The sequence below is a fragment of the Peromyscus maniculatus genome, chromosome 13 (assembly GCF_049852395.1).
Source record: "Peromyscus maniculatus bairdii isolate BWxNUB_F1_BW_parent chromosome 13, HU_Pman_BW_mat_3.1, whole genome shotgun sequence".
Classification (NCBI taxonomy): Eukaryota; Metazoa; Chordata; class Mammalia; order Rodentia; family Cricetidae; genus Peromyscus; species Peromyscus maniculatus.
This window is the reverse complement of record NC_134864.1, coordinates 44,092,071-44,118,181: the sequence shown is the minus strand read 5'-3', so window position 1 is coordinate 44,118,181 and position 26,111 is coordinate 44,092,071. Positions and strand designations below refer to the sequence as shown.

Below are 26,111 nucleotides of genomic sequence, written 5' to 3'. Positions count from 1 at the left end.
ACAGGAGGTGACAAGTGGTTCTGGAGCTGGAAAGTAGAAAAGAGCATCTAAGAGGAGCTTCCTTGATATGATGTCACTCCCATTCCTTCCTGTCACTCCAACTCCCTTGGATAATGAGATTTGGGAGAAGGTCTATGGATGATGGCATTATTTTGGGGAGACCTTCTTCAGTCAGATAAAGGAGCTTTGGAGAGAGAACCTCTGGCCCGAGGAGGAGGAAGGAAGAGAAAATAGGAAAATGGAGCTATCTGGATTCTGAGACCCTGTCTCTACCTCAGCATGCTAAAGTGGCACACATAGCTATCATTTTCTGAGCCCCAATATGTCTCAGTCCCAAACTAATGCTATCTTTTACCTGGTTGGATGCTTTCTTATCATCTGCTAACACACTCTTTGCATTTTGAATGAAATAGCTGTCTCCTCTCACTTATGGTCCAGGAGCATGACAGTACGTTTCCTTTTGTAACATAGGTAGCAGGCACATAGAATTGTGCCAGACAATATTGGTTATTCAGACACTGCTTGTTGAATAAATTATTCAATGAAATCTGAATTTCAAAGTTCACAACAAGAATCTCCAAACAATAGTCCGGTTGTAATCTTCCCTGTGTCTAAAGATGTTATTTTTCAAATATAGTCAAAACTCCCCTTTGAATATCAGTTTCAAGATGAAAGACTCCACATGAAGCTTCCTCACTGCAGTGTGTTATGGGTCCATCTTTTCTGAAAACATTTAAACTGAAACTTGGAGATCTTCATACTTAATTTTAACTACATTTCAGAAGAGATAAGGTGAATGGGTGGATGTGTGCCTGTCTGTCACAAAATAGATAAATTCGTATTGTGTAAAAATACCATCACACATGTTCTATAGTATTTAATACATGTAATAATAATATTAAAACTCAGCTTTGAAATGCGAGGTCTTATTCCAGCCTTATCACTTTAAAAGAAAAAAGACAGATCCACATCCCCGGCCAACCTCAGTGATAGTGGGGAGGCTACGCTGTTAAAGAGATCACCACTGGAGCCACAGGTTGAGTTCTCAAAAGGCCCATGGTCCAAAACAGCAAGAGTAGACATCCAGCACAAAGAGCCACACTGGGAAACCTCCAGCAAGCCCTGCCTTGATTGTTCTGAATAGTACCTGATGGAACATCTATTATTTTATTTTCCAACGTGAGAATGCATCTTTGTATCGTGTACTAAACATTACTTAAATAGAATCATCTCTACTTTTATCTCCTAGGGTAAATGTGAGCAGTCTCTGTATGGTCACATGCATTCCATCAACGATGCCACCTTCACATCTAGGGTGAGTTCAATTCTCCCAATAAACCCATACAACTCTTCATATGTCAAAATTAACTTTAATGAAAGTTGTTTCCAAGGTAAAATGAACACTTAATAAGTTGAGGACAGCAAATGAGGAATTAATTGTAAACAATAGGGGAATATGTAGAAAGGGAAGATGGATGCAGAACTTTGTAGCTTACAGATTCGTGCACGCCGCGCACACACACACACACACACACACAGCAGTAGCAACAGAGAGGAGGAGGCCTTAGTGTACACCTCCTAATCACTATTCTCAGCACCTTTTTGTCCAGCACAAGCTTCAGAATGTAAATAAGATAGGTGGGGCATCAACTTTGCCAGGGTCTTGCATGTATCAGACAAACAGCCTAGATTGCCTCGGCTCTTAGAATCGAAGTGCGGCTATGTAGCTCCAACTGTCTTTGAACTAACACTGAAGCCCAGACTGGCCTCAAACACGTACATAATCCGCGTCCCTCCGTACGTGTCACTGTCGCTAGAGTTTTCCGCCTTGCCCACAGGGACAAATCTTTGTCACCCGCCAGTCCCACAGCCGCTCAGACCCAACCAAGTAAACACAGAGACTTATATTGCTTACAAACTGTATGGCCGTGGCAGGCTTCTTGCTAACTGTGCTTATAGCTTGAATTAGTCCATTTCCATAAATCTATACCTTGCCACGTGGCTGGTGGCCCACCGGCATCTTCACATGCTGCTGGTCATGGCGGCGGCTGCAGTCAGTCCTTCTGCCTTCCTGTCCTTTTATTTCTCCTCTCTGTTAGTCCCGCCTATCCTTCCTGCCTAGCCACAGCCGATCAGGTTTTATTTATTGATCAATCAGAACAACTTGACATACAGACCATCCCCCAGCACAGCCAAGTGCAGACCATCTCAGACACCTGCACTCAGGCCCATGGTCCTAATCATCTTCTATGTGGACCTGCTGGGTAATGCCACAAAGAACCCAAGAAGGGCTCCCACAGGACATACAGAACATCCCACAGCATGTCACCATGTCTGAAGGATTCATCCTTAAATGCAAAATCTTAAATGAAAATAAAAATGGCAGAATTGAAATGTAGAAAATAACAGTGGAGAAATAACAGCTTTTCTTCAGTTTACTACATACAAGTAGGTAAGAAGGACATTTTATTTGTGGCTAGATGTATTCAGATAGAAGGATGGCTCAGCATGGCTTTGAATTGCTAAGCTAATTGACGATGTCTTTAAAGGGGTTCAGATAATAACCATAGGAGCATGATTTACGTTTGTGCCTTCTCAGATGAAAGCAGTTTGACTAGATAGATGGCCTCTCAAGTTCCTCAAACTCCGTGATTTAATTATATCTAACATCTTAATTCATCTCTAAGTTCCCAGTAGAGTAAAAAGTCCTAATTCTATATTCTTCCTCTTTTCCAATTAGCTGAAAAGGAAATCTGATAGATCGCTCACTCTGAACTTCAAAATGACAGCATAGTCAAAATTCTGTTACTGCCCTGCTCTTATTATTCTTTAAGAAAGAAGGAAAAAATACTCACTAAAAATTATATCTTCTGAGGCAATGTTGAGAGCTCTAACTGAAACTGTATGTCTGTGCCTGCCACTCCCAAGAGTTTTAACGATGGGCACTACCACAATTAGATTATTACAGATTTGTCTCTGTAATGAGCATTCCATTTAATTGACTGTAGTGAGCCAATTAGTTGAAAAAAAATTATATTATGGATTGGTCCTAGATACCAAGTAAAAATTTATTTCTAACAGAATATAAAGATAGTTAAACACCATGAGCCACATGATATAGGATATTTATGCTAAAACTTTATTAATACTTCTCATGCTCAAGGAAAATTAAATGGAAGCTAAAATGAAGTAATTTTATATTTCATAAGCCTGACATTTTATTTTAGTGAGTAATATCATGGTGAAAAAGACACACCATTCAACATTATGAAGAGTAAAATAAACAAATATCGAAATTCCAAAATTAGATTTGCTGAATTGGCTATCCCAGCAAATACACATTAATTGTATGTACTTCAAGGGGCCAGATGATATGAAGTCCAGGTCCAAAGTCAAAGTGAGCAACCTGTTTCTGTTTACACCCACTGCTCGCTCATAGGAAAAGGAAAGACGGCTTCATCACTTTTCCACACAAGCATCTCCAAGACTTTTTGGAAACTCCCACTAATTAGCTCTTCTAAAAGAATTTATTAAATATTAAGAAATAGTGTTTTGTCATGATGGCTCTCATCCTTAGGTGAAATTTATGGTCACCAGTGTTAATTGTCTGAGAAATGCATCATGTGTAACACACCTGCTGAGGAATGTCAGGAGGTTAGGGTATCAGAGTGAGCACAGAGCGCAAAGCCATTGTGACAGTGTTAACGCTCAGGCAAGCATCAGTCAAGGCAGTGATAACAGTCATGTTATACACTATATATATACACAACAAACAGATTTTCATTTTGTATTAGCCTTGCTAATTGCTTGATGCCTCTAGAGAAAGCAATGATGTTACATTAGTAGCTAAAATTGATTTTGACTGTATATGCAAGCACAGACTCAGGAAAATTCTATAGTTTGATATTAGAAAGCAGACGTCACAAGCATAAAAGTCAGTGCCAACAGTCTTGAAAACATTTGCAGAAACAATTTGCATATGGCCCTGGAAACTATGGGGGTTGAATTTTATGTCATTGTTTATGAAAGTTCTAATGTCTTCATTTGTGACTGATTTCTCTCTGGGAAGTAGATGTTTATTTAAAATCTATTCTTAAAGCATTCTGTAATGAAATCTGTAATGAAATGTTTGAAGGAAACATGAAAGTGCTTTTTTTTTTCTTCCTAAGTCCTTCTTACAAAGCAAGACTGGAAGATCAGAAAGAAAGGAGGTAGTCATTTCTAAAAAAAAAAAAAAAAATAGGCAGAAAATATAATGTAATGAAAGATTAAAAACACCAATTATGGAGCACAATGACTTATGTGGGTGGATCATCTACAGAAGGAAACTGAGAATGGAGGTCCTATTGCATGTCTCCCCCGGCATCTGTTTTCCGTGGAGTCAGCCCAGGATGGAATGGGATGGAATTCCTTCAGGCACTCAAATGGGCCCGTTGGCTTCTTTCTCCTTCTCTGGTCACTTTTATTTGCATTTTAGTCATTCCTAGAAACTGGCCATGCAAACAGTTGGTGTTTATTAGATATAGCAATGCATGTTCTTCGTTCTCTGACTATAGTTGGCCTCTCCCCTTTCCTTCAGGGTAACATTTTCTCTTTGCTGAAGAATATTCTCTGGTAGTTCTTTCAGAGAGAATGCAAAATTCTGAGTCTTTGCATATCAGATAATTCCATTATTTCCTTTATATTTCAGTGTTCATTTTTTTTCCTGACACTGTTGTTGCAAAGGAGACTATTCTCCATATAACAAGCTGATCATTTACAGATAATGTTTGATTTTTCTCCCTTACATGTTGTGATATCTTTAATATATTCCATTTGAGTTTCTACAATACATCCACATGTGGATTTGTGTGCTTTTTGTCTGTTTTCAAGAGCTGGTATGCTTTTTGTGAATTGCCTTTATACAATTCAACTAAAAGTTACGGCATTGTTCTCTAAATATTATTTTCTTGTCATTCCCTTATAGATTTTCCTTAAGAAGCATTTATGTTTGTTAAAACATATTATTCAAAATCCATAACTCTTTATTGTGTGTGTGTGTGTGTGTGTGTGTGTGTGTGTGTGTGTGTGTGCATTCATATGAAGGCAAGCAGTTAACCTACAATGATATTCCACAGCAGCCCTCTACCTTGTCTTTTGAAAAAGAAAAAAAGGAGAAGAAGAAAAAAACCTCACACTTGGACCTGAGGTTCATCAATTATGCCAACCCTGCAAGCCCCCGGGATCCTCTTGTCTGTACCTGCCCAGTGGTGGGATTAAAACTGGTGCCGCCATACTCAGTATTTTCCATGGATACTATGGATCGAATGAATTGTTTCATACTTGTACTGCAAGCATTTTACGGGCTGAACTGTCTACTCATCGCTGTACTTAAGTTATTTTTGAATTCCCTACACTTTCAATTTTGTGTCTTTTTTGAACTCGTTTTCCCAGATCTCCAATGACTTCTCCGGAACTATAGTGGTCGATGTCTTTGAAGCATGGGCGGTTCTCAGCTTCAGTTATGCCTGTACCCCAGTACCTTTTAGATTCTGACTTTGCCACATAAAACATAAAAACATATTTATTCAGCTTCTTATAAATAACATCAATATAAGGCCACAACATATAGTTTTCACTTTAACAAAATACTAATACTAAATTTATTCTAAGTTAATTATGCAACTATTAAAATGGATATGTTCAATGGGAGTATTTTGTCTCTTTCATATTGGAATATGTCCTGTAATTATTAGTTAGTAAAGACTTTAGGTTTTCGAGTGAAAGCTCGTGGTAAAGAGCCTTACTTACTTAACGCTGGCAGGGGACACATGTTTAGTCCCCGGCACCACATCTGGAGCTCACACTGGCTGTAGCTGTAGGGGATTTGGTGTCCTCTGCTGGCCTCTGTGGACATTCAGCTCACATATACATATATACATACATACATACATACATACATACTTGTATGTGTACATGTACCACACCAATCTTTTTAAAAGAAGAGTTTGAGTGGGATCTGAAAAAGGTTAGACATTTTTCTTAGTGGCCTCTATATTGTCATAGATGCATTAATTTCATTGTCTTTTTTTGTTTGTTGTTTGTTTTGTTTTTCAAAACAGGGTTTCTCCATGTAGTTCTGGTGTCTGTAGCCCAGGCTGGTCTCCAACTCACAGAGATATACCTGCCTCTGCCTGCCAAGTGCTGGGATTAAAGGCATGTGCCACCACTGCCTGGCCTCCTTGTCCTTTCTTTAAAATCATCTGTAAACACTTGCCTACCTAAAATAATTTTCCTCACTTGATTTTAACCAAAAAAAAAAAAAATGAATTTCTTGTTTCGTGTGTGTATGTGTGTGTATGTGTATGATGTTTATGCATGTGTGTGTGTGTGTATGTGTGTGTGTGTGTGTGTGTGTGTGTGTGTGTGTGTGTGTGTGTGTGTGTGTGTGTGTTCTAATAGACTCAAGTAGAAACAAGATTTATGTAGTTTTGATATCTGGTCATTTCAAATAAAAATGCAAACTAGTTAGGTCAATGCAACCGTTGATCCTGAGAAGGACAATGACGTCAGAATCTATCGATATACCACAAACATTTCTATTCTGTTTGCTTCTTTAGCACTCTAGCTTGATGTCAGTCAATATTTAACTGGACCAATAATATTGATATTTGATGTCAGCTTGTATTCATTCCTGCACCTACACGATACGTAAGTCAAAATTTTATGTGTGCTGAAAAACGGTACATCGTATCCTGTCCATCTAGCAAAACTGGAAAACAATAGACTAGAAAACATAGTTCTATGTAACATGTTATTTTATTTCACATAATATTTTAATCATTTCAGTGCTCTATATACTCAAAAAATTAAATATCTTTTAAGCTTATGCAATACAATTTTAACTAAATATTTTATTAAATAAGGTTTTGCCCTAATCATCTACAAGGGAAATAATTTCTAATAAGAAATGAAACACTATGAAAGGTAAAGTAAGAGTTTGTACACCCAGATATTCAAAAATTTCTAGAAAATAAAGGAAAATAGAAAAATTCTTTTTCTCTTCTACATTGCTCTGTTTTTAAAAATATCACACCAAATATAGCAAAAACCAAAGTGTATTTAAGATTATATCATGCAACCTCTTCAGTAGCTCCTAACTATAGACAGTGATGATTCTACATAGATGTTATTTTCTTTAAAGGCACATGAAACTCAGAACCTTTGTGATTTTTATGTCATAGTTTCTCATATTTCTACTTTGGCTATAAAGATTTTTTGTTTTCTGTTTCTAAGGACTTTGCCCCTGAGGGTTCATGACAAAAGTTTAATAGGAAGTTCATGCTTAGCAACCCTTCCCTCATCACCTACTGTGTCCTGGGTACTGCTACCAGTGCCGGTTCAGGTTCAGCAGGAAATACCAAGCCCTGTCATCATGGGCCTCATATCCTTGAAAGAACCAGAGGCAGTAAGCAAACAGTGTATACATAGTAAGTGCTGTCTATCAAAAATAAACCAGTGTAAAAACAAGTGATGGGGAGAAAGTTGGGACTAGATTAATAATGGAGGCACACTGTGAGCAATGGTACCTGGGGGAAGCATGCAAACAAACAAACAAACAAAAACCTCAAGAATGCTCCAGAGCCGGGTTCCATTATGGCAACAGCATGATGTGAGGGAACAGCAAAACCAGAACACATGCATGGGACTCGATTGCATCACGGAGATGGACAACTAACAGATAGGTAACTGACAACTTAGGCTAAGGTTATTAGTTACATGGTGTAACAGTGGCCACCTAAAATTATCCCCAGAGCATATTCTGTGGTTCCAATAATGTTTGCTTATATAGTATGACCTGGTTATAATAATGTATATTAAATATATATAATAAAATAAAATAAAAATATATTATTTGTATAATACCTTAACATTTTAATGCCATTGAACTTGGCATGATTCTTGTTATAGAAACTAATCAACAGATATTGGTTGATTGGCCAGTATCAGAAAGTCACTATAGGTCAGAATTTAAAGAACAATTAAAGAGACAGGACAATGTTTGTTGTGGCATGATTGCATTTATTTTCTATCTTTGATTTTAAATTTTAATATGCTTTATAGCCTCCTCATGACTAAGTTAAAAGAGGTACCAAAAATGTTTAAACTATGTATTTTGTTTATATAAAAATGTCTTTCTTCAGAATATTTAGCCCTTTAATAAGCTGATCTTCTAATACAACAAAGTCCCAGTTAAATAATTTCACAATACAAAAATGCTCAAAAAACATCAAAATGCCAATATAAAATCACACATCTCTCTCTCATGGTTGTGTTCAGTCTTGCATTTCATTTAAAGGTGTGAAAAAGTACATGCATGATAAACAGCATGAGCTTTCTTAAGAGATTACTTTCTGTATAAGGATGATGCTTAATGCATCCTACATTGTCCCCGAATCATATAATTAGAGCAAAAAGGATTGTCACACCAATTTACTCATAGCATAATTACAAGAACACTTGATTATCTCCCTTAATGTAATTTTCCTCACTTAACTGTGTGTTCTCCAGTGAATGTGACCTACTGAAGCCACACTTTATTAAGTGACTGCCAGCAAACATGCCATACCACAGAGCCTGCCCTTCCTGTAGAAGATATTTAATTGTATAACAAGTATGACCCTTTGGAGAAAATACTTAAAACTTTCCCTGTCTCTCTCAGTGGAAGGGCTGGAATGACTTGGGACAGACTTGATTTGACTCTGGGTTTGAGATCGGGCATGACCGTCATCACCTTGCTTGATTTTTATGCCTGCCCCATTTATGAGCTGAGTCAGCACATTCAGCCATCTTCCTAGTCTGTGTTTCCTGGGATGTTTACGTTTCTTGTTCATGCATTCTATTCTAGGATTGGAGAAAAGTCCTTGACTTGCTACTTGGAGTGTTCCACAGCAGAACGTTTGTTTCTCACTGACATAACTGGTGGCCTCTCCATCTGAGCTGGGGGCGGGGGGCAGGATAGGAGAACAATCTTAGCCAGTTTCAGAATATATCAAACAATATAGTCAGTTTCTTTTTTTATTGGCCTTGATTCTAGGTATCTTCTTAGACTAGAACATTTTGTTTCTTAGAAATAGTTCTCAATTTATATATTGAAATAGGAAATAGTAAAATATTAAATTGTGGAGTACTGATTGCTTCCCCATTGTGTCATGTAAAGATGGTAAAATAAATCCATAAATAAATAAAATCCATGCAGTTCCAAGATTATAATTTTGATGTCTCAAAAGTATATTCCAGGGATAAATAACTGTATATTCAACATATGTGGATATCTTGCTGGTGAAACAAAAACAAAAACAAAACAAAATTATATTTTATTGAAATTGGAGGTGACAGGGACAGAGTAATGTCTTGGTAGGTAAAGGTGTTGGCTATCAAGCCTGAGGATCTAAGTTCAATCCATGGGTCCAACTGTTAAAGGGAAACACTGGTCTTCTGCAAGATGTACTCTGACACCTACATCACATGCACCATGAAACATGTTTGATTCTGCCACCTCCTCCATACACAAAATAAATAAATCAATAAATGTAAAAGAAAATTTAGAGGTCACAAATAGAAAAGTACAGCTTAATAAACAAGTTCTTAGAAAATTAAATTGTCAAAGAACAAATATAACAAATGCAAATATAAAAATAAATCAGAAGCACCACTTCAGTAAAATAGTATTTTTAAGAGCTATGAATTTCATTAAAATATATTTTATTCTTTAATCTGTTTTTATCAATATAGCTAGGTTTTAGGATTTTTTTTAATCATTACATTTTAGCAGATGTATCATGTGCTCATGTGCCTCATAAACGTAAACATTATGATGGAGCAAACCTACTTCATGAATCATCTTTATGTGTATAGGGAAGTATGCTGAATTTATGGGACTCTACTTATGTGTGTATTAATAGAAAATGAATTTATTGAAGGTTACCCCTGCCGGGTTACTACAGTGAATAGTGTATTAATCAATAATAATTGGCCACTTGAAAAGAGACTTTTGCCAGGAGGAGTAACACCTTAGGTTGCCTTGCAATAAATAAACCAGATCTAACAGAATCTGTGTGGATCTGCTCTTACTGTCTTTTTGCAGCAATCAAAGAGCAAAGGGACATTGCTACTAAGAATAGTCATTAACATGTTGCTCCTCTTTTTACTAGGCAATGCTTTATTTCCCCAGGAAGCACAAAAATATCCATTATTTAAGTTATTTATGTTTGAGTAACTTGAAATTATTAAAATAAGTTACACACTTTTCATAGAAATCTCACTGTGCTTGTGGGATTATATTAGGGGAATAAAAATCACCGTACCTTTTTCCAACCTGGAAAGGAACAATAGATTTGTCTATTTTTATGGAATTGTACATTTTGCTGCTACTCTGCGGCTAACATGGTCATCCAAGATCCCAAGTCCCTCTGTCATCTGGGGACTGCAACAGAAATCTTGTGTTCTTCTTCTTGTGTTGACATTCCCTGTCTTCCCCATTCATTACTCTGAGACTATAAAAGGACGGGCTTCCTCCCTTGATAAAGGACAACAGACTAATGAATTTAAGTGTCTGCATCATTAAAATTGTCATCCCTGGTAGACTATTTCAAGTGTAGTATCAAGGGTGGCTAGCTTTTACTCTTCAGGGGGTACAGAGATCTTCAGTTTCTTATGTAAATTTATGCAAAAAGTGCTCCAACACAATCACATGCTATTTATTTCAAGCCTCAAAAGGAATGCTTCATTTCCTGATTTGGTAATGGAAAGAACTAGAGCAGAGTGGAAGTGAGCTGAGTTACAGGTTAACAAATAGGATATTTATGCATTCAGGGATGAAGAAAGTTTGAGAAGAAAGCATAGTGGCACAATTTCAGTTGCATTATCACATCTTCATCACATACCTATTTTACCTATATACCTTCCTAAAACAAAGTTTCAGGGTAATACACACCATTTTGCCTGGTTTGTTCATTAGCTTCCACAAGATGATCCCACTACTACTTCATGAGGTCTAAGACCATGTTTCATTTCTTCCTATTGTATATTCAGTTCTTTTCCTTTCCACACCCTATAACCTGGCAGTTAGAACAGGGAATGCTTGAGTGATCAATAACTAATGAATGACTAATCATTTTTACTGAATCCCTTTAAAAGAAGAATTTCCATATCTTTTCAAAGAAAAGACCAATATATATATATATATATATATTGGTCAGCTCATCATAACACAAGACTAATAGTACTATCGAATCAAATGTTCCAGAAAAGATCAGTTAGAGCACTTTGATTAAATGGATCAAGCATTTTGGCATTTTCTAACTGATATTTCAAAACACTTGAATGTTCTTAAATCTGTAACCCATCATCAGGGGATGTTTTAGGAAGTAGGAGGGACAGCAGAGGCTCCACTCAAATATAAATCTATGCAAGAGCAGTGTTTCATTGAAAGATAATTGTTTAGAAGAAAACAATTTCTCAGAGTTAAAAAAAAAATCTCAGTTGTAATCATCTTGGGAAAATATGTACTGTGTATGTATATGTCTGTTTGTATAAAATGTAAGAATTATGCAGTGGATGGCCACAGTAACTGTGTGACGCTATGATTGCTTTATGATGGGGTTGAAGAGCTATTAGCATATTTTAGTTAAATCTTACATTTCCAAGTTTAATAGCAAAAGACACAAAAACACTTGAAAAAAAACCAAGCTCTTTTGGAGTTCTGATTCTCCCTTTCAACTTCTTGTTTTAAACTGTAACTTTCATTCCAAGATCAATGTGCCCAAATTAAATAATAACATTCATCAAAATTAATCACAAAGCTAAGAATAAGGACATTTTGTCCGATTTTCATATTTATTCCCAACTCTGTACTTGCTTTTCTATCGAATTTGAATTCTTTCCAGCTGAGATTGTCATCCTAGCTGTTGGTAGCCAGACATGCAAATTAGAAACAGACTCCATTTTCTCATATTTAGAATAGAGACATTACCTAATAGTTTAAAAACTCATTAAGTTGATCACTTTGGATGATCGATATTTTTGTATTCCCAAAATATTGATTACTTCCTTTCTGAAGTGCTGTCAGAGTACTTAGAAGCCATGAGTGCTTCCAGATCTACTTCTAGTATTTATTATGTGGGATGGGGTTAACGCTCAGTTTATGGCTAATTATTTCTTCCCTACAGGAGCCAGAGACATCTTTGTAATCTAGTCAATCCGCCCATTGACCTAGATCCTGAAAGTTTTCAATCTGGCTCCCGGAAAGGCAGCATTGAGGATAGGGTTGTGTGAGCACATTCCTTTGTGATCCCTCTAATGCTTGCAGATGGTCCTTTCTGAGTCCCCAAGTAGCTTCCTTGTGTGCCTATAATGAACAATATTCTTTGCTCTATCTATGATGTCTACTCCTCATGACCCCCCAGCCTCAGCTCCACGACTGAGAAGTCTGCTGTATCCCTCCTGACTTTTATTTCCCCAGAAACTGCTACAGCAGTGTCACACGACTCTAAAAACTTACTCATTGCTTTCCTCTCTTAAAGAATGTTGTCCCTGTTTTCTGATGCAGTTTTCTAAATCATTTCCATTCTCATTCTCTCTCTCTCTCTCTCTCTCTCTCTCTCTCTCTCTCTCTCTCTCTCTCTCTCTCTCTCTCTAAAAGCTAGTTTCAGATAAAAAGATGTGCCTGGTTGGTAGTGCTTTGTGACAAGCTTTTGAGTAATAGTCTAACCATAAGTTAGGTAATTGAAATGAATTTAGCATTCTTATAAAAAAAAAAAGGTAAACCTTCCTCCTAATAAAGATAAGGATTAATTATAGATAATACCCAGGAATATCCAGAATTCCTGGCCAGCCTTGCCTATACAGAGAGACTTGGCAAAATCACAACAAATAAAATTAATTAATTAACAAATAAAATCTCTTTTGAAGCCTGAAAGTTTATGGATCAATATTTAGTAGCGAGCTCAACAACAAAAGTGAAATCTTCCCATTAAGTTTTATTGCAATGCAAAACTGAGAAATTCAACAGGGCTCTCTAGGTATGGACCACCAAGCTTCAGTTTATACTCTATCTTTGGTTTATTACTTCATATACCAGAAACCTTATTTCACTCCTTGGACAATATAGATTGTCCCTATGTGTGGTGATTTGAATGAGAATGGCCCCCCATAAGCTCTAATATTTGAATGTTTGATCACCCCATCTGCCCAGTTCAAGGAACTGTTTAGTAAGGATTAAGAAGTGTGGTCTCACTGGAGGAGGTGTAGTGGACTTTGGGGTTTCCAAAGCTCATTGCTAACCCACGCTTGTTCTTTCCTCTGCCTGCAACTTGAGGATCAGATGTGAGCTCTCAGCTCCAGTGCCATGCAGGCTTGCCGCCATAACCTCCTTCCTGATGATCATGGACTAACACTCTGAAACTGTAAGCAAGCCCCCAATTAAGTATTTTCTTTTATAAGTCATCTTGGTCGTGGTGTCTCCTCAGAACAATAAAACAATAAAAAGGACACTATGTAAATGCCTTATAAAAGATGGCTGAAACATAGCATGCCCCACCAGAAGACAATACCAAGGGGCGGCATGGCAAGGATCTAGTCCACAGACATCTGCTGCAATGCCAATAATGATGATGAAGATGAAATAAACTCACCTGAGATTTGAAACATCGCTTTTTAGTGCTGCAAAAAGAGATTCATTGCCAAAGGCAAAAATCCATATTTTCATATTCCATGCTAGGGGTTTCCATTTCTCCTTGAATGAGATTATGGCTTCAAAATGATCACAAGATTTATGAAAACTCTTCTTCACCTTCAGAAATCTGCTCATTCTGCAGTGTGTTCTCTGTGTCGGGCTGATCTTTCCAAATCCTGCCAGAGCAGCGTCTCCATTTTATTTAGCACCCATAAAATATAAGTAGGTAAAACATGGAAGGATTTTAGGGAAATGAGAGTACTCTATGTAGTATTATAATGATATACATGTTTGCCTTTGTACAAATCCACAGAATATAGAACAACATGACTGAATCATGGTGATATTATGAACTTTGATAACTGATGTATGTACCAATGTAGGTTCAACCAGGTACAAGAGTTTCTTTTTTGTGTGCTCTCTGATGGGAGATGCTCATAGTGGGAGACCTTGGCTTGTTAAAGAGGCTGGGAATGCACAGGGAATCTTCCACTTATCTTTTCTGTGAACTGAAAACTATTCCTTCTTTGAGAAGCTTTTTTTTTTATTTTAAAATAGATTCTTGTCTCATACAATACATCTCAATCACAGTTTCTACTCCCTCTACTCCTCCTAGCTGTGCCCCCCCACCTCACCCTCTAGATCCACTCTCCCTCTGTGTCCTCTTCAGAAAAGATCAGGTCTCCAAGAGACAACAGCCAAACAGAACAAAAAAAAAGGGTACAGTAAGATAAGGCAAAAGCCCTCATATCAAGACTGGACAAGGCAATCCAACAGGAGGAAAAGAGCCTTGAAAGGAGGCAAAAGAGTCAATGATACACCCACTCCCATTGTTAGGAGCCTCACAAGAAGCCAACAGTCATGGCATATATGCAGAGGATCTGATGCAGACCCATGCAGGCCCTGGGATGGCCATTTCGGTCTCTGTGAGCCCATATGAGCCCTGCTTAGTCGATTTGGTGGGCCATGTTCTCCTGGTGTCCTCCATCCCCTCTGACCCCAGTCTTTTCTCCCCCTCTTCCATCCCTCATCTCCCAGGGGAGGGACCTCATAGAGACCCCCAATTTAGAGTCTCTCTCTGCATAATGTGTGACTGTGGGCCTTTGCACCTGCTCATATCAGCTGCTAGAGGAGGCCTCTCTGATGATGACTGGACAAGAAATCTATGAGTTATTGCAGAATATCTTAGGAATCTTTATCTATCTATCTATCTATCTATCTATCTATCTATCTATCTATCTATCTATCTATCTTCTATCTATGTAGCTGCCAGTCTTATTTGGTTCTACCCTAGGTCTCTGGGCTATTCTTTCTGCAGTTCCTGGTCAACCAGAAGTATAGTGCATAGGCTCCTTCTCGGGTGATGGGCCTTCAGTTAAAATCAAAATTGCTTGGCCATGCCTACATGTTCTACATCACCATTACCCCAGCACATCTTGAGGCAGGACAAACAGTAGGTGGATTTTGTAGCTGGGTTACTGTCCAAGTTACTCAAGTTACTCTTTCAATAGCCTGCAGAGTACTTTGGTGAAATCTATTTTAAAAATGTAAGTCCTCAAAAAACAAAAAAATCAGTGGCAATGTCTGGTGTAATTGTAACAGAGTTTATTCAGTTGGTAGAAGAAAGTTTGAAAGTTTGCTTTGACTGCCCAGACATAGATATGAGTTATTCATTTACTCATCCATTTGTTCAAATATTTTGCTAGTATGGAAGCCTCAAACAGTATACACATGATCTCGAGCAGTTCTGTCTAAAATAGCTTTTTACAAAGATAGAAACGTCTTTAATTTGAAACCTCTAATGTGATACTCACCAACTACAGGAAGAAATGTTAATTATGGCTAATTAAAATTAAACTAAAAATTCTGTTCCTTGGTTGCCATGGTTACCTTTTTTAATTACTCACAAGTTACATTTTTTTTAACAATGTAGGACTAGGAGGAAAAGACAGGCTTGCACACCAAAAAGAAAATTAATTTGCTTTCTAAGGTTTGTGACTCTGTTTTATGAGAGCAAGAGGAGGAATATAATATGTTGCCCAGTGGACTTTAAGGAGCTGTATTGAACCAAGCTGTAAACATATTTAATATCTACAGAGACAGGAAATGAACATTCCAGGCAGTGAAGGGAGCAAGCAGAAATATGTGTGTAAGTGTGTGTGTGTATGTGTGTGTGTGTGTGTGTGTGTGTGTGTGTGTGTGTGTCTTTCAGGAGCAGCAAGCAGAGTAACACTGAGGAAATTGGGTGGTGATAAGCATGAAGAAAACAAGCCAAAGAGAACTTAAGTTTGAATTGTAGAGAAAACAAAGTACTCTGCCATTAGTGCAGTAGTGGAGAGCAGTGTGTGAGCAACAGAACTGTTGGTTTTATGGAATCATATTTCCATGCTGAGGATGAGACGATGTCCAGGGAACTGTTTATCAGTATCCCTAGCCACAGTCCACTACATGCTGCTCACTCAGTTGGTAAAATCAAAGATGCCACTAGACATAGCCCAGAGTCTTCTGGGGGAAAACTCTTAATTGGGAAGTTTCACTGTATGAACGGCCAGCAAAGACACAGGGTTGAAGGCAGGGAACTTGCCTCAGGGTCCTTGTGTGAGGTGCTGAGGGACTGAAATAAGGGATTCTGTAGAGTGGAAACAATTGAAAATGTAGACTTAGATGTATGTGTTTTAACTAAAATCCTAGGAATGGCTCTCTCTGCCCTGCAGCCATCTAGACTTAGTGGAGAATACCATGGTTTCCAGTTAATCTCCAAATATAAGGGTGTTTTTGTTGTTGTTGCTCTTTGGGTTTTTTTTTTTTTGTTTCTTGTTTTGTTGTGTGTGTGTGTGTGTGTGTGTGTGTGTGTGTGTGTGTGTGTGTGTGTGTGTGTGTGCTGAGTCCATTTAACACAGTGACATTAAGCTTTGGTTATTTGTTTTCCTTCCTGAGTTCCTGTGTAACCGAGGACTCGGGGTACAGGACCACAGGAACATGGGTCTGTTTCCTTTCATTGCTGTTTTGTTTTTCCTTTCATTACATTTTCCCAGGTGCCTTGATCTTCTCCTCCTCTCTGATTGGGGTACGTATGGTGCATCTTTGCCCACAAACCTGCTAGCTCTTACCTCAAAGGTCATAGCCTCACTCTCTCAAACAAACGATTCCTTTTCTACAATCTTCAGAAAATTCTTTATCGTTAATTAACATCAACATACTTTAATATATGATTCTCACCAGAAATATTCAAACTTGATGAAATAGGGACTTACGGCTTTTATTGTCACCCCTAAAAACAGTGCCAAACACCTAAGATGCTGTGTATTTATGTGAGGAATGATGGGATAGGTTTTCTACTAGCAGAGACACATTTCACTCCATTCAGTCTCTTTGAGACTTAAGACCAGTGAATAAAACCACAGGAAAACAGTGTTCATTTCTACAGGCCTCACAGAATTTGGCATTTGACGTAACCTGCTTGCTCCCTGAAGGTTTTTGCCTTCAAAATTCTCATTCAAATACCCAGATTTATGTTCAAAATTCCTAACAACATTTTCTTATACATATTAAATTATCATTCCTCCATATATGCTCAAAAAGTCAGGATTTTTATGCATTGTTACTCTCATCATAAATTCACCACATTTTCTGTTGAATAATATGTAATTTCTGGTTTGTACTCTGATATTATGCCATTTTCACAATAAATGGTGTCATCCTCTCTCTGCTTTTCTCTGATATTTGTTTATGTTCTTAATCCATCTAAAATATTATCATTTCCAGAAAGCTGCCTTTCTCTGATGAACCTAATTATGGTGCTACTGTCTTAGAAGAAACCATGTCAGATCCCACACTCTTGACTAGGTGGTCAGTTTGTATTCTAAACAACTAGGTGCCTAATTCTGCCATTTAATCCCTCTCTTGTCCTTGCCTGACTCTCTCTAAATAAGTGACTGACATCTCATGTCTCTTATGTCTCTTTCCCCTGACCCCAAGTGAGGGGAACAAAGCTGAGAACATACTTGCTGCCATAGGTTCGTAGTCTCCACAGATTTGTAATATCTCTCTGCTTTATACATTTACACCCTAGCTTGCCCAATTTGTTCTTTGTGATTGCACACTTGCTGGCATTCTGTTAGCTTCATTATCTATTTCAGTATGTTCTACCTCAACAACAGAACATGCCCTTTAAGCGCTGAAATGGTTTCAGGAGCTTCACCTCCCCCAAAGTGTCTCAGTCGATGTAAAATGTTTTCCATATTAAAAGCTTTAGTGTGGCCATCTAGGTCAGATTATCATGGAGTGAATTCTCAGCCTATGTTTTTACCAAAGAAATGGCTTTGGGTAATTTATAATGACACATTTTAACTCTCGATTTTTCCATGTAATCAAGTAGTATGAGTCATAGCTGTATAGGTGAAACTGGGTGAGATGAAAATCACTTGGAATGCATAGAAAATTATGTGACTGTGTAGTTGTATGTTGTATAGTTTCTGGTCAACATTTTTTGTTTAGTTTTGTAGCCTCCATACTCACATGAATTATGATATAATATTTATTAATGTCTAACAAATGGCTGAGAAAAAGTATTTTTTTAAAAACAGCAGTTTTACTTACTCTTTTCAACCCTTTACATTTGCTACTTTAGTCTTGTGTTCCTTGAAGTTCTCAAATTTTACCTTCTCTCTCCATTTTAATTCCATACTAGGTTGCTGTATTTATGCCATTGGGTACCGATAGATTTGTATAATGAGCTATTGTTTAATGCTGCCTGGCCTGTCCTAAGACACATGCTAATGTATCAGTACTAAAAATGTTTGAAATACTAATTTTCCCCCTAATGATCCTAAGCATTTTCTTATGGTTATACCTTAATTCCGAGCCACAGGTCATTACCTCCACACATTGAATGCAGCTGATGTTTCTGTGGTTTAATGTTCCTACCATTTGCTTGATGACCCTGGGCTTCTGTCTGTGTTAGGAGAAGAATCTCAGGGAATGAAAATGAGGTCACCCAACGAGCTTCATACACAAAGTTTGCATTTCAGTGTTTGTTTGAAAACATTCATGATGCTGAAAAATGGTAACAAAGGTCTGAATTTTCAAAATGCAAAAGCACAAAGTTGCAGTGAATCAGTCTGATGCTTAAGAACAAGCATTTCAGTTTGAGTTCCTACCATATTCTTTTCTATGTCTGTTTGTGTGCGTGAGTGTGTGTGTGTGTGTGTGTATGTATGTACCATAAAATAAAATACAGATAACTTTCTTTGCTGCCTCTCTGAGTGATTGACTTGTCTACATTTTTCTTGCAATAATAATCTTTATGATGTCATTATATTAGTTAAAATATCTGACATATATATCTATTCATGCTATTTTTATTTATGCATGTATATGTATTTTCTTTTGACAATATTTTATGTTTTAATATTATAAATAATAATGTGAGGAAAATCTACATGACAAATATTTATTTGAGATATTGACTCTAAGACATATATATATATATATACATATATACTAATATATACTCTAATTAGGAGATATTTTCAATAGTGTTAAGCATTTATAATATATTATTCCATATTAGAATAACCCAGAAATAAAATGAACTAATGTAGATAAACTCTCAGTGTCTAAATAAACCAAAGATTCAAATCATTTCAACTAAGTAATTTTAGGGAATTAGCACCATGCCACTTTTCAAACATTTTCTTGATCTGTACAATGAGATTGTGCCTGATGATGTAACCCTACAAATAATACTGAGCAGATTTGATGGTAATAAAATGTCTATCTATCTATCTATCTATCTATCTATCTATCTATCTATCTATCTATCTATCTTCTATTTATTAATGAACCTATAGCAAAGCAATTCTTCCTGCATTCTTCAATATTAATACTACCACTAAAATTCTAATTAATTTGATACCATGTTTTTACTGAAATTTCCAAATCCCTATGAAGTTCAGTCAAAGTAGGATGTTCATTGGCTCACAAAAATAAACTTCATGTAGGACCAAAGTCAGATGACATTGGGATTATGCGGAAAGCGAAACACAAATACCTCCTTATGGCCTTTATTTTACCTGCCTTTGCCATGCAATACCTGAATATAGTAGTCAGGTTATTTGTGTACATATAGATTATATATGTCTTGAAACCTTTTAATCAGAGAGAAAGGAGGTTATTTCTCAATATGAGTTTGGAAACTACAAAAAGTATTGTTATTCATGCTATTTGAGCCAGATGTGCCTAGACATTTATTTTCTGTCCCAGTAAAGGAATGGACACTGGAAGAATTTATCCATGGTGTAGGGTATAAAAGGCAATCCTTCTCAAGAGAGATAGCAAACTCAGGGCCACCAGAGAGACTGTCATCTCAGAACCAAGCCACCTGGATCTCATCCATAGAAATCAGTAATGTTTGAGCTAACTTAATTAGATGACAGCTCTCATTCCTTATTTTAATTCAGTTCCCACAATTTTACTTCTCTGCAGTCAACTGCAGAGAATAGCATTATAATGCAAGGAGGAATTATGATCATTTGAGAAGGAGAAAGAAGAGAGACCAATCCACTCTCACCCAACTTTTATTAAAGTATGCTGTTCTAATTGTTATGTTTATTGCTGGTGATTGCATTGTCAGGGTTCTCTAGAAGAACAGGACTGATAAAATTAACATATATTACAAAGGGGGACTTACCAGGCTGGCTTTTGTGATATAGGCTAAGTAGTCCAACAATAGCTGATTATAGACTCGGAGGCCAAGAAGCTGGTGGCTGCTCAGCCCATCAAGCTGGAGGAGATCCCAAATCAATACTGAAGACCTAGAAGACTCCCGTAGAGCCACAGGTCATCAGTCCATCTTGGAAGCGAACAGGGTCTAGGTTCGATGTCAGTGGAAAATGGCAGCATCAACAGTACAACAGGATAGTGCTCACCAGCAAAACGCAGAAGCAGGTGCTGTGTGCTGTATGTTTTTTCATGGCCTTTTCTCTATAGAGGCAGCTGCTGCTGGAAGGGTTCTGTGCTGAATAGTTTTATGTCAAATTGATACAAGCTAAAGTCATCTGAGAGGAAGGAACCTTGTAAGATGACTTGATAAATGGTCTTAATAATAATAATAATAATAATAATAATAATAATAATAATAATAATAATAAACCTGGAGCCAGATATTGTTGTGAAAAACTGAGAGATTAGAAGAATAGGACAAGCCAGAGCTAACCTCACCTCATTGATACAATCATTCTCCAAAGAGGCCTACTTTCTGTATACGCATGTCTATATGCCTTTCTGTTAGGCCATCTCACTTCCTCTCTCCACCAAGCTACATCACTTCCTGTCTGTCTGTACAGACCTCTAGACCTCTACGGTTAGTGCTGGGATTAAAGGCATGTGCCACCATACTTGGCTCTGTTCCCTGTAGCAGGAATCTTAAAGAGTTCTTATTAATAAAATCAAACCTCTGAGCCAGGTATTGGGGTGAAGCTGGAAGACCAGAGATACAGAACAAGCCACAGCTACCTCACCTTGCCAGATCCTCAGCTGGTCTTGTTTCCTCAGACTGGAGGCCTCTGAGTCCTCATCCTGAATGAATCTAGGCTGAACTGCTACTTGAAAGCCTGAAAGCTTAACCAGCCAAATGCTTCTAGTTTCTGGTCTTCACGCCTTATATACCTTTCTGCTTTCTACCACCACTCCCTGGGATTAAAGGCTCACTTCTTGGGATTAAAGGTGTGTGTCACCATGCCTGGCTCTTTCCAATGTGGCCTTGAACTCACAGAGATCCCAGATGGATTTCTCCCTCTGGAATGCTAGGATTAAAGGTGTGAGTGCCACCATTTTCTAGCCTCTGTTCTGTTCTCTGACTCCAGATAAATTTATTATGGTACACAATATTTTGGGGAACACAATACCACCACAGTTCCCAGTGTGGCCTTGAACTCACAGAGATCCAGATGGATCTCTGCCTCCCAAATGCTAGGATTAAAGATGTGTGCCAGCGTTGTCTGACTTCAATGCTTACTATGGTGACTGGCTTTTTCCTCTGATCTCCAGATAAGCTTTATTGGGGTGCACATACAAAATATCACCACAGAACCTTAATTAAGAAGATGCTTCCATAAGATCAAGCTATACACAAGCTCATAGGGCATTTTCTAAATTAGTGATTGATGGAGAGGGATCAGCTTTTTCCTGGACTGGTGGTCCTGGGTTCTATAAAAATGTAGGCTGAGAAAGCCAGTAAGAAGCACCCTTCCATGGCCTCTGCATCAGCTCCTGCCTCCAGGTTCCTATCATGGCTGTTTTTTGTTGTTGTTGTTGTTGTTTTTTGGTTTTTTTTTTGTTTTTTTTTTTTTGGTTTTTTTTTTTTTTTTTTTTTTTTGTTTTTGTTTTTTCGAGACAGGGTTTCTCTGTGTAGCTTTGCGCCTTTCCTGGAACTCACTTGGTAGCCCAGGCTGGCCTCGAACTCACAGAGATCCGCCTGGCTCTGCCTCCTGAGTGCTGGGATTAAAGGCGTGCGCCACCACCGCCCGGCATGGCTGTTTTTGATGATGAACTGTTATATGGAAATGTGAGTGAAATAAACACTTTCATCTACAAGCTGATTTTGGTCATGATATTTCATCACAGCAATATTAACTCTAACTAAGACAGATCCCCTGCTCCAGGGGATGATATTCAACCCTCAATTAACCTTACTGGACACGCCTTCTCAGATATTCCAGGAGACTATCTCTTAGTTGGTTCCATATCCAATATAGTTGAGAATTAAGATTCTCAGCAGTGATTGTTGTTAATATTTTACAGTGCTTTATTTATAAATGAAAACTTTTTTATCCTAGGTATAGATACAAGGAAACATTCAGATAGTGAAATTTAATACTCCAAGGCTAAAGGCATCCATTGGCAGATCTTGAAAAGATATTACCTGTAGACAGGAACACAAGTGCTTATTGCTATGATCTATAAAAAGGAGTTCCAGGGGCTGAAGATAATGATAAGCAGTTAAGAGTACTTACTACCCTTGCATTAGACTGAGTTCAGGTCCTAGCACCCATATGGTAGTTCACACCTGCCTGTAACTCCAATTTCGGTGATATGATGCTCTCTTCTGGCCTTCAGGTACACTAGACACTCACATAGTGCATATGTACATGCATGCAGGTACTCACAAATAAACACAAAGTAACATTAATTGGTTTTACAAAGCTCTTCAGATGCCCCTTAGTCCTTTCTTTTGCCTATGTTTCATTTAAAGAGCAGATTTTTTATTCCTTTGTTATTACCGGTTCAGTATTTCCTTCTTGATGGTTCCTTTTTTGTGTATGTATGATGACTTTGTTGTATTTATTATATTTTTACCTTATTGTTAGCTGATTTTAAGTTTATTTTTTGTTTAAAAATTCGGTTTTTCTGAAGAATTTACAATCTGCATCACATCCTTGTAGTGTTTGCGGATGTTTTGTTAAAGTCTGCCATAATTTAAAATGGTACCTCTTGGAACTAGGGGATGGCTCAGTCAACTAATTCTCGCTCTGAGAGCATGAGGATCTGAGTTTTATTCCCAGCATTATGTAAACTGAAATCACGATTGCTTATGACTGTAATCTCAGACTGGGGGTGGGGGCAGATTGACAGATCTCTGGGGATTATTGTCCAGCCAGAGTAGCCAGATGGGGAGCCATGGGTTCAATAAAAAACACTGTCTCAAAGCAGAAAGGTGGGCAGTTGCTGAGGAAGACACCTAGCATCAACCTACGGTCTCTGCCCTCAACACACTTTTGCGTTGCCCCCATGATTCCGCTTTCATTTCCCAATGTTGCTGACTATGACTTTTTCTCTTTGTAGCTATTTTCTTTTTGTCTTCTTTTGACAAAGATTTTAAGTTATCTGTCTATCTCCTGTGGGAAGATCTGCTTCTGATTTTGTTGGCCTGTATTATATTTATTAGCCAAGTTTAATTTTAGGTGTCCATAAATTCCTATCGTGATTTAATTGTTTCTTTCTAGAAAACCATGTATGTAATTTAATATCTCATTATTTTAAGTATATATATATATATTGGCCAGAGAGATGGCTGCTTTTCAGACAGCCTGTGTTTAGTTCCCAGCACCCACACTGGGTGGCTGAGGACCACTTGTAACTCCAGCTCCAGAAGTTCTGATTGACACTTTATTCCAGTGTCTACAGGTGCTTACACACATGTGATACGCACATATAAATAAACAATAAAATAATTTTTTTCAAAAAACATGGAATTTTCATAAATGACTTCAACTTTATTCGATAATTTAATATAAATCCCTCATTTGAATTAATTCTAAACTTGTCAGATGTTGTGTATTTTTCCTTTTACATTCCAACTGTTCTGTTTTGCTAACCTAGTGCAATTTTATATAATTGCAGCATTATAAGGAAATACCGCTTTTGTAACTTTTTTTCATTCTTATAAAATTGTCTGGCCTATATAAATTTTCACAGAATTGCTGGTACTACATATTTAATGAATACCAACTTTTGTTTTAGTTCAGGCTTTTTATTGTTGAATTTTATATATTCTTACTTTTCCTTTTTTTCTTTACCTGTCATTTGGGTATATAAATCTGCAATTACTTGGGAAATACTAATTTTAAGGTAGCTTAGTGGTAGAGTGTTTGTCTAGCATATGTAAGGCCATAGTTTCAATCCCCTGTAACACATGCACACACACACACACACACACACACACACACACACACATACACACACACACACACACACACACAGAGAGAGAGAGAGAGAGAGAGAGAGAGAGAGCGCTTTTTATAAAAATAGGAATTCTTTTGTTTTCTTGCTTTTCCCTCTTCTGCTCTCCATTTTATTTTCATGTCTTTTCTGTAGAGCTCAGCCTTGTGTTTACTTCCTTTTCCTCAGGTCCTCCAGGCCAGCAGCCCTGCGATCCCTCAGTATTATAGGGTTTGCATTAATGATGCAATTTGGTATTGAAACCACAGATTTGATCATCTGGGTTCTGGTCCATATCATGAGATACTCTGTTTAATACAGATTCTCTCCATTTGTCATTTATAAAGTGTAGTTTCAAACAACTTTGTCCAGCAACTTTTGTCCAAATTTTGTCTCATTTGATTGAGAAATTTTAGAACTACTCATGGTTTAACAATAAGTTGGCTTCAGTCTCCCACCTGGCACAAAGCTCTTCCCAACTATTTACCCACTAAAGCCAAATGGCCAGTTAATTCTGAGCCTCAGCTCGAGGTCCATGGTATCACCCTTATTTGGTTTCTGCTTTATATTTCTTTTTCTTGTCATCTTTTTATCAAACTTTTTAAACCCTTCCACCATCTAATCCCTTTCCCGTGACTCTCTACCTCAAGAGTCTTCAGACCTCATCTCCAGTTGTGTAATGCTATTCTAGATTGCTATCCTGTTTTACAGATGGAGGTAGGCTGATGCCCTTCTGATTTGATTGAGATGAGAAAAGGATGTTCCTGGAGTCTTTAGATATTCTAAGTTTTTAATAACACTTTCATCATCTACATTGTATGTTTTGACTCAAAATCATGAGTGCTAAAATTAATATGAACCTTAAGACTGTCAAGGCTAGAGTTGGACTAAACTAAAATATTATAATCAACTCTATGATGGTACTATCCATCTTCTAATTTAATGGATACTTTCTGGGGCTCCATTATGCTACAAAACACCATGATAGGCTCTACATGTGCCCTACATGCTTGGTATAACTAAGTAATTGTTAATTATTATCATGTAGTTATTAAATCTAAAAATCAACTTCTATCTCTTAATAAGTTACTATGTTTATTTCAACATAATACATCCTCAGTCATAGCTTCTAAGTTCCTAAGGCAATGAAAAACATGCTTAAATTATGGTCATTGCTCAAAAGTTTGAAAATATTACTATGCATTAATTTTATTGAATCATGTAGCACTTACCTTGTTTATTAAAAACATACATTTTAAATCATTTTAACATATTTAAACTATGAAACATTGATCATTTGACAGCAACATCATTAGGTATTAAACATAAAAACATTTTAATATTTATTTTTACCCAATATAAATGAGGAGGCTAGTTTTTTTTAATTTTTAGTGTAATTCCTCATATTTTAATACTCATTGTGATAAGGTATATTTTTAATCCTCTTTAATTTCAAGTCTCCAGACAATGTCCAAATCAATAAAAATGTCTGTTGTGAGAGGTGCACCCAAATTAAATTCTGATTAAAACTTATCTACTATGTTCCCTAGGTTGAACAAAGATCCCATTTGTGATGTCTGAAGATGACTGAAAATCTTTATATTTGGGAAGGACTTTTTCTAATTTGTAACATTAATATTCCCTGCTAAGACCTATGAACCGATCTTTCATTTTTCTG

The 26,111-nt window shown here is 37.2% G+C and overlaps 1 protein-coding gene across 3 annotated transcripts in view; it reads left to right on the top strand.

The window, feature by feature from the left end:
* The window catches only part of Spag16 (sperm associated antigen 16), an 841,320-nt gene that overhangs the window by 591,874 nt on the left and 223,335 nt on the right, over window positions 1-26,111 (top strand). For 2 of the 3 annotated variants that reach the window (XM_006994855.4, XM_076550176.1), the window contains one exon: window positions 1,250-1,315. The exons of the other annotated variant lie outside the window; for it this stretch is intronic. In XM_006994855.4, the coding sequence (XP_006994917.1) occupies window positions 1,250-1,315 (66 nt within the window). The remainder of the gene's footprint in view (window positions 1-1,249; window positions 1,316-26,111) is intronic. 3 annotated transcript variants of the gene reach the window in all.